Source organism: Bubalus bubalis, chromosome 2, assembly GCF_019923935.1.
Source record: "Bubalus bubalis isolate 160015118507 breed Murrah chromosome 2, NDDB_SH_1, whole genome shotgun sequence".
Lineage (NCBI taxonomy): Eukaryota > Metazoa > Chordata > Mammalia > Artiodactyla > Bovidae > Bubalus > Bubalus bubalis.
In genome coordinates this window covers 177,032,895-177,045,114 of record NC_059158.1, presented here as the reverse complement: position 1 = coordinate 177,045,114, position 12,220 = coordinate 177,032,895, and the positions used below count along the sequence as shown (strand labels likewise).

General features: G+C 41.2%; 1 protein-coding gene across 7 annotated transcripts in view; it reads left to right on the top strand.

Annotated features, from left to right (window-relative positions):
- Window positions 1–12,220, top strand: part of PHACTR4 (phosphatase and actin regulator 4) — a 107,193-nt gene that overhangs the window by 66,713 nt on the left and 28,260 nt on the right. For 4 of the 7 annotated variants that reach the window (XM_006049645.4, XM_006049647.4, XM_025278613.3 and 1 more), the window contains 2 exons: window positions 6,584–6,754; window positions 7,770–7,850. In XM_006049645.4, coding sequence (XP_006049707.4) covers window positions 6,584–6,754; window positions 7,770–7,850 — 252 coding nt within the window. Of the gene's footprint in view, window positions 1–5,657; window positions 5,686–6,384; window positions 6,390–6,583; window positions 6,755–7,769; window positions 7,851–12,220 lie in introns of those variants that run through there. The other 3 variants (XM_025278611.3, XM_025278612.3, XM_006049646.4) reach the window with 3 other exon arrangements.

Genomic DNA, 12,220 nt, shown 5'->3' with positions numbered 1-12,220 from the left:
AAAATTTTCAGTTTATTTATATACCCATGGTTATACATTAAGATATTCACAATTATATACCACTCTAAATAACACTGTCAGAAATAATATCTTTAGGCAGCTTCCATCTTCCAAAGCTGAGTCTACTAGATTTTTGTGTGAATGTTAATGAGAACTTAAGCTTTTTGATCCTTGCCCCCCTAGTTCTAAATAATACTTTGTTAGTTTTTGGGTTTTTTTTAAAGAAGAATATATGCCCAAATGGAGTTTGATAATGGGAGGCTAATACCTGTTTCATACTCTTCAAAGTTGGATTTAGGCAGATGGCTGAGTAGGTCTTTCCAAAGAATGTTATAAGTCTACTTTCAGTTAGCTACTTTCCCTTCTTGGAAATATTCTTGAATGTAAGTAGGGAAGGCTTGACTGGCTACCTCTTGCTGCTGCTGCTAAGTCGCTTCAGTCGTCTCCGACTCTGTGCGACCCCATAGACGGCAGCCCACCAGGCTTCCCCGTCCCTGGGATTCTCCAGGCAAGAACACTGGAGTGGGTTGCCATTTCCTTCTCCAATGCATGAAAGTGAAAAGTGAAAGTGAAGTCGCTCAGTCATGTCCGACTCTAGCGCCCCCATGGATTGCAGCCTACCAGGCTCCTCCGTCCATGGGATTTTCTAGGCAAAAGTACTGGAGTGGGGTGCCATTGCCTAACCATGGCCCCTTCCCTGGAAGCGCAGAGTCTTAACTACTGGATTGCCAGGAAAGTCCTGAAACAAGATGTAAAGAAATAAGATGCACAACAGTCAGTGAAGAAAGACTCCAAATACAGGATATGATTCATAAATAAGAAAGAAAAATCTATAATCCAGTGTAAAAATAGTGTACAATAATGATCTAAATCATAAAAATTGATTGCTATATCCAATTTAAGTATGAAGGAATAAGTTCATTTTTTAAATTTATTTTTTAATTGGAGGAAAATTGCTTTACAATGTTGTGTTGGTTTTTGCCATAAAACTAATGCAAATCAGTTAGATATATATTCCCTCCCTCTTGAACCTCCCTCTCTTCCAACCATCCCACCCCTCTAGGTCATCACAGAGCACCAGGCTGGTTTCCCTGGGTTATATAGCAACTTCCCCCCAGCCATCTGTTTTACATATGATAGTATATATGTGTCAATGTGACCTTCTCAGTTCGTCCCACCTTCTTCTCTGTCCACAAATCTGTTCTCTATGTGTACATCTTAGTTCCTTCCCTGCAGATAGTACATCAGTACCATTTTTCTAGATTCCATATATACACATTAATATACGATATTTGTTTTTCTTTATCCATTCTTGTTTTTCTTTATCCATTCATCTGTTGATGGACATCTAGGTTGCTTCCATGTCCTGGCTATTGTAAATAATGCTGCCAAAATAATGACTTCTAACAGAAATGAACAAAGGACTGATAAAGTACCTGCTGAAATTTGAAGTGATTGTTAAGTGGGTGGCAAATTAGTTTATGTGCTAAATCTCTCAGTTGTGTCTGATTCCTTGCAACCCCATGGACTGTAGTCCACCAGCCTCCTCTGTCTATGAGATTATCCCAGCAGGAATACTGGAGTGGGCTGCCATTTTCTCCTCCAGGGGATCTTTCCAACCCAAGGATCGAACCAAAGTCTCCTGCATCTCCTGCATTAGCAGGCCGATTCTTTACCGCTGAGTCACCTGGAACGCTCAAATTAGTTTACAAGGAAGCTCTAATAAGATACCTAGCTTTACTATTTGTACCCTTTATATATTTTGATAGAAAGTATCCAAAGAATGAAACATACAACAAAAAGCAGTCCAATGGTGGGGAGGAGGGGGGAGAGCAAACCAATGAAATTACATGTATAAAGTCCTGAAATAAATGTAAAAACTCAATCCCCAACTGGAACTACTATACCCAGTGAAAATATCCTTCAAAATAAATGGAATAAAATTATTCTACTTGGAAGCAGAGAATTGCAGGAAGAAATGAAGAATATCTGAAAGCAAGTATGCGGGAAATACAAAAGAATAGTATTTGTTAAAACCACAATAATGTGTTCTGTGGTTTATTGTTATATGTATGTGTAAGTAAAATATGACAACATGAATAATGGAGTTGAAATGTAAAGTTCTTGCATTGTTTTATATGTTGTGAAAGTACTAACTTAAATGTAGACTACAAGTCAAGGATGCACAGAACAAATGAGGCAAATGGAAAATAAACAGCAAAATGGTAGACCTCTAACCACCAGCTGTGTATAAAAGCATTAGGTATAAACGGACTGAACATTCTAAAAGACAACAGTTTCAAACTACAGAGAAAAACAAAGCAAGGATGTTATTAGAGCAGTGTAGAGAATTTCATAATGATAAAAGGGTCAATTCAACAGGAAGATACAGCTTTAAAGTATATAAAGCAAGAATTAATAGAAGTAAAGAGACAGATCCACTTTCATAGGTAGAAATAACAACATGCCTCTCTCAATAACTGATAGAACAAGCTGACAACGTATCAAAAGGAATATTTATTAATGATTTGTATAACATGATAAACCAACCTGACATAACTGGCTTATATAGACCACTACACTCTCTAACTGATACACTAATACACTATATTCCCAAGTACACGTGGAACATAGTATGTTATAAATCTAGAGAAGAAAAAGAAAAAAAAACAATAGTAAGTGGCTAGACTCTAAAAAAAAAATAATAAATGACTAATTCTGTTTAAAATCTAGGGAAAAAATTAATGTAAACTTTTTATTTATTTATAATTTAAATTCTGTCTGAGTCTAGGAAACTCACAGGGAAGATCCTCCCAATTCTTCTGTAGGAATAATTTACCTGAGTCGGAAACTCTGGAATGGTGCCATGATTTTCTGGTTTATTTTTCTTCAACAAAGAATTAGGTTACGTGCAGATAGTGTCTGCTTCTGTCTCTTAACATGCAAAAGCTTTCCAGATAGTATCTGGATTTGAATTTAGCAACCTGACTGATCATAAGAATCACCTGGGGAATTTTTTGAAAACAGATTTCTAGGGCCCACCTCCTGCAGATTCCGTGTTTTGAAAAGGCAACTGAACTGATTCCAAGTATTTGAACAGCTTTGGGAGTCATGGAAATAATGTTCTGTTTGTCATGAAAGTGAGGAGGAGAGAAGGGAGAATATGAAAATATGGAAAGGAGAATGTGAGAATATGAATAAATTGGGGATAATAATAACTGGGTTAGGACTGGGTGTGGCTGAGCCTCACTGCATGATGCAAGAGGCATACCCACTTCTAAAAGTTTTATGGATGTGAAGATTAAGCACATTTGCATAAAACATCAAAGAAAAAAACTGCTGTCTTTGCTTTTTGTTTTCATTGACTGGATGGCAGATGCATTCCTTTTTATCATATGCTGTTGGTATTTTCCAGATACACTGTGACTTAATATAAACGGAACTTATTTTGAGCTCATATGCTAGCAGGCATAAATAAGTTTGAATGGATATCATGATTTTGTTGTTTTGAATGTATAAGAAAAAGGGGATACATGTTGTTCAATATAATGAAGAACTAAAACACATAACGGAGAGGGCAGTGGCACCCCACTCCAGTACTCTTGCCTGGAGACTCCCACAGACAGAGGAGCCTGCTGGGCTGCAGTCTGTGGGGTCGCTAAGAGTCGGACACGACTGAGCGACTTCACTTTCACTTTTCACTTTCATGCATTGGAGAAGGAAGTGGCAGCCCACTCCAGTGTTCTTGCCTGGAGAATCCCAGGGACGGGGGAGCCTGGTGGGCTGCTGTCTATGGGGTCGCAGTAGAGTTGGACACGACTGAAGTGACTTAGCAGTAGCAGCAGCAGCAAAACAAATAAACTAAGTCCTACTTTAGAAGGCGATTTCTTGCCCAGTTGTTGTGTCCGACTCTTTGTGACCCCATGGACTGCAGCACGCCAGGCTTCCCTGTCTTTCTTTATCTCCTAGAGTTTGCTCAAACTCATGGCCATTGAGTCAGTGATGCCATCCCACCATCTCATCCTCTGTCACCACCTTCTCTTCCCACGTACAATCTTTCCCAGCATCAGGATCTTTTCCAATGCGCTGACTCTTCGCATCAGGTGTTCAAAGTATTGGAGCTTCAGCATCAGTCCTTCCAATAATATTCAGGGTTGATTTCCTTTAGGATGGACTGGTTGGATCTCCTTGCTGTCCAAGGGACTCTCAAGAGTGTTCTCCAACACCACAGTTCAAAAGCATCAGTTCTTTGATGCTCAGCCTTCTTTGTGGTCCAACTCTCACACCCATATTATTGGAAAAACCATAGCTTTGACTATACTGACCTTTGTCACAAAGTGATGTCTCTGCTTTTTAATACGCTGTTAAGGTTTGTCATAGCCTTTCTTCCAAGAAGTAAGCATCTTTTCATTTCATGATTGCAGTCACCATCTGCAGTGATTTTGGAACCCAAGAAAATAAAATATGCAGTTTCCATTTTCCCCCATCTATTTGCCAAGAAGGTGGTTAGGTATCAAAAAGATCGTGGAAGCAGGCTAGATTGGATGTATTTTCATTTTAAAACTTTACAGACAACAACTTTCTGTGATTTTGTTACTGCCTAAGATTTCTATAAAGTTTTTTGGCTATTTTTCTTTGTAAAAGCATCACATGGCACTTAGAATTTTTACTTTCGCATTGTTAGTTTGAGGGTTTTTTGTTTGTCTTGGCTTGGTTTTTGGTTTTTTATATTATCTTCTCTATTACTTTTAACCAAACAGGCATTTTCCTATGTGTCTTTTGGAACTGAATGAAGTTCAATCATTGGGTGGGTTAGCAAGAGATTTAAAGTTTCAGTCTATCCCTGCCTCAGTAAGGAAGGCTAATATTTGAGAAAGAACAGCTTATGTTACTTAGCTTCATTCCTGAAAGTGTTATCATTAACATATGTTAAATATTCTATAATGAATGCTCTGCAGTGTCTTCAGGTCTCACTGACATTCCATAATTGGTAGAATACTGTCTTTGTTAAAGCATTCACTCTTAAAAGCAGTACCTCGTGTTCCCGCTAGTGCTACTCTTGGTGGTCTGTCCCAGGACAGGAGCAACCAACCTTGAAAAAATATGATCCAGTGTTATATTCTACTGCATTTCATGTAAAGAATTAGAATAGTCGAGACCCAAGATGCCCTCAAGTAAAGACATCAGTGGTGTCCTTTTCGTCTCTTGCACTTCAGGAACCAGGCCCCTGTTTTGCCCTTTTCATTTTAGGCAAAATAATGTACCAGCAGCCATTGCTGCAATCATTCTAATTACGATTGTGTAAATCTGATCTTTACCAGTAGACTTCCCTAGACTCATCACCTACCAACTGAAAAAAGATTAAATTGGGCATGTGTTTCTTAAAAAAAAAATTAATGCTTGTTGACTGTGTGTTTTCTCTTGTGAAAAAATATCTATTAAGAGGTTTTTTTAGTGCCTATATTATGCTCCTTTGTTTCTACCCACCTCCAAATGCATTATTTGCTTCAAATGTGAAGTTATTTACAATAAATATGTTAACTTATTACACGTGACTATATAGTATGTGGCCCTTGATGTATTTCTACAAAGTAAAGGCCCCACTTGAATTCCAGGATTGTTATTCCACATGACTCTTTTTTTTTCTTCTCCTCTAGACTTCTCCAAAGAGCCCTGGGACAGTAGGTGGAGTGCAAAGTTGTATTGTGTTGCCTTCCTGCTTTTTTTTTTGTTGTTGCCTTCCTGCTTTTTATTATTATTATTATTTTTGGCCCAGTCTTGGCTGCTTCTTTCTCTGCCACTAAAGCTCACTCACTAAACCCTGCATGTGTGGTCATTATGAGGGACTCATGGCCTTTCATTTCAGTCCTGCACATTTATCATGTCAGTTATGTTTCTTGTCAAATCTTTAGAATCAGTTTTGTCCCTAAAGCAATCTTGTGATAAGCAAACTGAACTCTCATTCTACTTTAAATTTTTCCTTTGTTTTGAAGCATCTCTAACACCCCTGTCCCATCCCCCAAGTCCCTTCCAGTACTCCCAAATGACCTAAGGTCTTTTTTGCAAAGGGAGAAAATAATCTGATAACATACACAAGAAAGTGTTATCCCCTCCCTGACTGTTTATGTCCTGAGAAAGGAGAGCAGGGAGAGGGCAGTGTTTAACAGAGAAAGTGACTCACTCACCGATGGAATTCTCTGCTTCAGTGACACAAGAGATAGTATTGTTAACTGGCCTTCCCCCATGCCAAGAAGCCTATGTTGAGGCAAGATCTCATGCATATTGGGAAGAGATTCACATTTGTGTGTGCATGTGCCTTTAAGAGATTTGAGCTGATTATGATCATCTCATTGAATTTTTGTCCTAAAATGATGTGTCAGCTCCATTTGGTTCTTTTTCCCCTTAGTAATTTATCTGTTCTGGATTTTGATGTCTGGTGTCCATGGAGTCTGTCTGCATGATTATTCATCATTGCTCTGATCCTTTCCAACTACCACAGGAAGAGAGGGGAAGGGACATTTTCGAGATTATGTTGAAATAATAAATTGACTGTTCTCTTCCCTCTCTCCGTCTCATGCAACAGAAGAAATAGGTCAGCCCACTGCAGACCTAGGCATGGTCATGGACTGTGTGGAAGCAGGAGACATAACGCCTCCTACCAAAAGGAAGAGCAAGTTCTCAGGCTTTGGCAAGATCTTCAAGCCCTGGAAATGGCGGAAAAAAAAAAGTGATAAATTCAAAGAGACATCAGAAGGTGAGATGTTAAAATTGATGTATATGTTCTGAGTCAAAGAGTTCCCCATTGGAAGTACCTAACTTTTTCATTCTCTTCCCAATTTTCTATAACCCCCTATTTGAAGAGGAAATTGAATCTTTTAGAATTAAAAAACCAAGTGGTCACTCACTAAGTATTTTGATGGAATTAATGTTTATCAGTTGAGTGGTGAATGGAGCTCCTGAACTACATCAGGTCTAAGATGCTCTTTTTTTTCGGCCGCACTGGGTCTTCATCGCTGTTTGTCGGCTTTCTCTGGCTGTGGTGCGCAGGCTTCTCGCTGCAGCGGCTTCTCCTGTTGGGGAGCGTAGGCTCCGGAGCCTGGTCTCAATAGCGGTGGCACACGCACTTAGTTACCTCGTGGCGTGTGGGATCTTCCCAGACCAGGAATCAAACCCATGTTTCCTGCATTGGCAGACAGATTCTTAACCACTGGACCACCAGGGAAGCCCTAAGATGCTTCTTTTTTCCTGTTTTGGCTACTTCCTCCCAGAAAAAGTTCGTCCATAAATATCTCATTATTGAAATTTCCGTAAAAAAGGAAGGAGGGACTTTGGAATGCAGAGGACTTGGGTTCCATCCCTGGTTGGGGAATTAAGATCCCACTTGCCACAGAGCAACTAAGCCCTGTTGTAGCCAAATAAATAATTCTAAAAAAAGGAAGGAATTCCCTGGCAGTCCAGTGGTTAGGATTCCTCCCCCTCACTACCAAAGGCCAGAGTTCAATCCTTGGTCAGGAAACTAAGATTCTATAAGCATGATAGCGTGGTGAAAAAAAAGGGGGGGCGGTAAAGCTGAACTTGTGTAGTTCCTTTTGGAAATGATACTTTCCCAATAGCACAGGATGCCAGAGAAATTAAGTTTTAAAATTTGAAGATTGGTTTTATAGTCTTTTCTTTCCTAAGAATAGAAAATTGAACCACTTTATTCTTTTACCTAAGGTGTTGACTTGTGTCTGCACATTTCTGAGTATTGTTTTCTAATTTAATATTAGTTTTAGAGAGAAAAATATCTATGCGAAAACCGAGAGAAGAGCTGGTTAAAAGAGGGGTTCTGTTGGAAGACTCTGAGCAGGGTGAGTATGCATACACTCAAATAGCATATGCCTGTCTCTGTACACTTCGTCTTTGGTTCTGACTAGGTATTTGAATTTTCTTTATTATTGCTGTTGTTGAGAGGGGAGGGGACTTTAAAAAACTTTCATCATCTAGCATATATATTTTTAAAACTTTGATTAAAAAAGAAAAGGCAATCAGTAGGAAAGTTGGCAAAAGCACTGAACAGACAGCTCACTGAAGAGCACATACAGATGTGCAATAAACAGAGAAAACGGTGGGCTTCTTACTTCATTAATAATTAAGGGATGCGAATTAAAACCAAAATAAAAGAGCTCTACGCATGAACTAGAAAGCTAAAATTAACCAAATGACCAAGAACAAGAACTGATGAGGGTATGAAATAGGTGGAATTTACATTCAACTATTGTTATAAGCGTTAAAGTGGGATGATCACATTGAAAAATAGTTTAACCTAATCTACGAAAGCTCAGTTCAGTTCAGTTCGGTCGCTCAGTCGTGTCCGACTCTTTGCGACCCCATGAATCGCAGCACGCCAGGCCTCCCTGTCCATCACCAACTCCCGGAGTTCACTCCAACTCATGTCCAACGAGTCAGTGATGCCATCCAGCCATCTCATCCTCTGTCGTCCCCTTCTCCTCCTGCCCCCAATCCCTCCCAGCATCAGAGTCTTCCAATGAGTCAACTCTTTGCATGAGGTGGCCAAAGTACTGGAGTTTCAGCTTTAGCATCATTCCTTCCAAAGAAATCCCAGGGCAGATTTCCTTTAGAATGGACTAGTTGGATCTCCGTGTAGTCCAAGGGACTCTCAAGAGTCTTCTCCGACACCACAGTTCAAAAGCATCAATTCTTCGGTGCTCAGCTTTCTTCACAGTCCAACTCTCACATCCATACATGACCATTGGAAAAACCATAGCCTTGACTAGACGGACCTTTGTTGGCAAAGTAATGTCTCTGCTTTTCAATATGCTGTATAGGTTGGTCATAACTTTCCTTCCAAGGAGTAAGCGTCTTTTAATTTCATGGCTGCAGTCACCATCTGCAGTGATTTTGGAGACCCCAAAAATAAAGTCTGACTCTGTTTCTACTGTTTCCCCATCTATTTGCCATGAAGTGATGGGACCAGTAGCCATGATCTTAGTTTTCTGAATGTTGAGTTTTAAGCCAACTTTTTCACTCCTCTTTCACCTTCATCAAGAGGCTTATGAGTTCCTCTTCACTTTCTGCCATAAGGGTGGTGTCATCTGCATATCTGAGGTTATTGATATTTCTTCCGGCAGTCTTGATTCCAGCTTGTGCTTCTTCCAGCCCAGCATTTCTCATGATGTACTCTGCATATAAGTTAAATAAGCAGGGTGACAATATACAGCCCTGTCATACTCCTTTTCCTATTTGGAACCAGTCTGTTGTTCCATGTCCAGTTTTAACTGTTGCTTCCTCACCTGCATACAAATTTCTCAAGAGGCAGGTCACGTGGTCTGGTATTCCCATCTCTTTCAGAATTTTCCGCAGTGTATTGTGATCCACACGGTCAAAGGCTTTGGCACAGTCAATAAAGCAGAAATAGATGTTTTTCTGGAATTCTCTTGCTTTTTCAATGATCCAGCAGATGTTGGCAATTTGATCTCTGGTTCCTCTGCCTTTTCTAAAACCAGCTTGTACAACTAGAAGTTCACGGTTCACGTATTGCTGAAGCCTGGCATGGAGAATTTTAAGCATTACTTTACTAGTGTGTGAGATGAGTGCAATTGTGCAGTAGTTTGAGCATTCCTTGGCATTGCCTTTCTTTGGGATTGGAATGAAAACTGACCTTTTCCAGTCCTGTGGCCACTGCTGAGTTTTCCAAATTGGCTGGCATATTGAGTACAGCACTTTCACAGCATCATATTTCAGGATTTTAAATAGCTCAACTGGAATTCCATCATCTCCACTAGCTTTGTTCGTAGTGATGCTTTCTAAGGCCCACTTGACTTCACATTCCAGGATGTCTGGCTCTAGGTCAGTGATCACACCATCGTGATTATCTGGGTCGTGAAGATCTTTTTTGTACAGCTCTTCTGTGTATTCCTGCTATCTCTTCTTAATATCTTCTGCTTTTGTTAGGTCCATACCATTTCTGTCCTTTATTGAGCCCATCTTTGCATGAAATGTCCCCTTGGTATGTCTAATTTTCTTGAAGAGATCTCTAGTCTTTCCCATTCTGTTGTTTTCCTCTATTTCTTTGCATTGATTGCTGAGGAAGGCTTTCTTATCTCTTCTTGCTATTCTTTGGAACTCTGCATTCAGATGTTTATATCTTTCCTTTTCTCCTTTGCTTTTCGCGTCTCTTCTTTCACAGCTATTGGTAAGGCCTCCCCAGACAGCCATTTTGCTTTTTTGCATTTCTTTTCCATGGGGATGGTCTTGATCCCTGTCTCCCGTACAATGTCACGAACCTCAGTCCATAGTTCAAAGGCACTCTATCAGGTCTAGTCCCTTAAATCTATTTCTCACTTCCACTGTATAATCCTAAGGGATTTGATTTAGGTCATACCTGAATGGTCTAGCGGTTTTCCCTAGTTTCTTCAATTTAAGTCTGAATTTGGCGGTAAGGAGTTCATGATCTGAGCCACAGTCAGCTCCTGGTCTTGTTTTTGCTGACTGTATAGAGCTTCTCCATCTTTGGCTACAAAGAATATAATCAATCTGATTTTGGTGTTGATTATCTGGTGATGTCCATGTGTAGAGTCTTCTCTTGTGTTGTTGGAAGAGGGTGTTTGCTATGACCAGTGCATTTTCTTGGCAAAACTCTATTAGTCTTTGCCCTGCTTCATTCCGTATTCCAAGGCCAAATTTGCCTGTTACTCCAGGTGTTTCTTGACTTCCTACTTTTGCATTCCAGTCTCCTATAATGAAAAGGACATCTTTTTTGGGTGTTAGTTCTAAAAGGTCTTGTAGGTCTTCATAGAACTGTTCAACTTCAGCTTCCTCAGCGTTACTGGTTGGGGCATAGACTTGGATTACTGTGATATTAAATGGTTTGCCTTGGAAACGAACAGATATTATTCTGTCGTTTTTGGGATTGCATCCAAGTACTGCATTTCGAACTCTTTTGTTGACCTTGATGGCTACTCCATTTCTTCTGAGGGATTCCTGCCCGCAGTAGTAGATATAATGGTCATCTGAGTTAAATTCACCCATTCCAGTCCATTTTAGTTTGCTGATTCCTAGAATGTCGACCGGAGAAGGCAATGGCACCCCACTCCAGTACTTTTGCCTGGAAAATCCCATGGACGGAGGAGCCTGGTGGGCTGCAGTACATGGGGTTGCTAAGAGTCGGACACGACTGAGCGACTTCACTTTCACTTTTCACTTTCATGCATTGGAGAAGGAAATGGTAACCCACTCCAGTGTTCTTGCCTGGAGAATCCCAGGGATGGGGAAGCCTGGTGGGCTGCTGTCTCTGGGGTCGCACAGAGTCGGACACAACTGAAGCAATTTAGCAGCGGCAGCGGCAGCAGAATGTCAACGTTCACTCTTGCCATCTCTTGTTTGACCACTTCCAATTTGCCTTGATTCATGGACCTGACATACCAGGTTCCTATGCAATATTGCTCTTTACAGCATCGGACCTTGCTTCTATAACCAGTCACATCCATAACTGGGTATTCTTTTTGCTCTGGCTTCATCCCTTCATTCTTTCTGGAGTTATTTTTCCACTGATCTCCAGTAGCATACTGGGCACCTACTGACCTGGGGAGTTCCTCTTTCAGTATCCTATCATTTTGTCTTTTCATACTGTTCATGGGGTTCTCAAAGCAAGAATACTGAAGTGGTTTGTCATTCCCTTCTCCAGTGGACCACATTCTGTCAGACCTCTCCACCATGACCCACCTGTCTTGGGTGGTCCCACGGGCATGGCTTAGTTTCATTGAGTTAGACAAGGCTGTGGTCCTAGTGTGATTAGATTGACTAGTTTTTTGTGAGTATGGTTTCAGTGTGTCTGCCCTCTGATGCCCTCTTGTAACACCTACTGTCTTTCTTGGGTTTCTCTTACCTTGGACGTGGGGTATCTCTTCACGGCGGCCCCTTCTGACCTTGAACGTGGAATAGCTCCTCTAGGCCTTCCTGGGCAGCCACCGCTCTTTGGAGGTGGGGTTGCTCCTCCCGGCCGCCGCCCCTGGCCTCGGAGGTGGGGTAGCTCCTCTCGGCTGCTCAGACGTGGGGTAGCTCCTCCTGGCTGCCGCCCCTGACCTCGGACGTGGGGTAGCTCCTCTTGGCCGCCTCCTCTCCGGCATGGGGTCCTCCCGGCTTCTGCCCCTGACCTCAGCCGTAGGGTAGCTCCTCTCGGCCGTGCTAAGGGTGCCTGTTGCAGCCGCCCGCGCTAAAT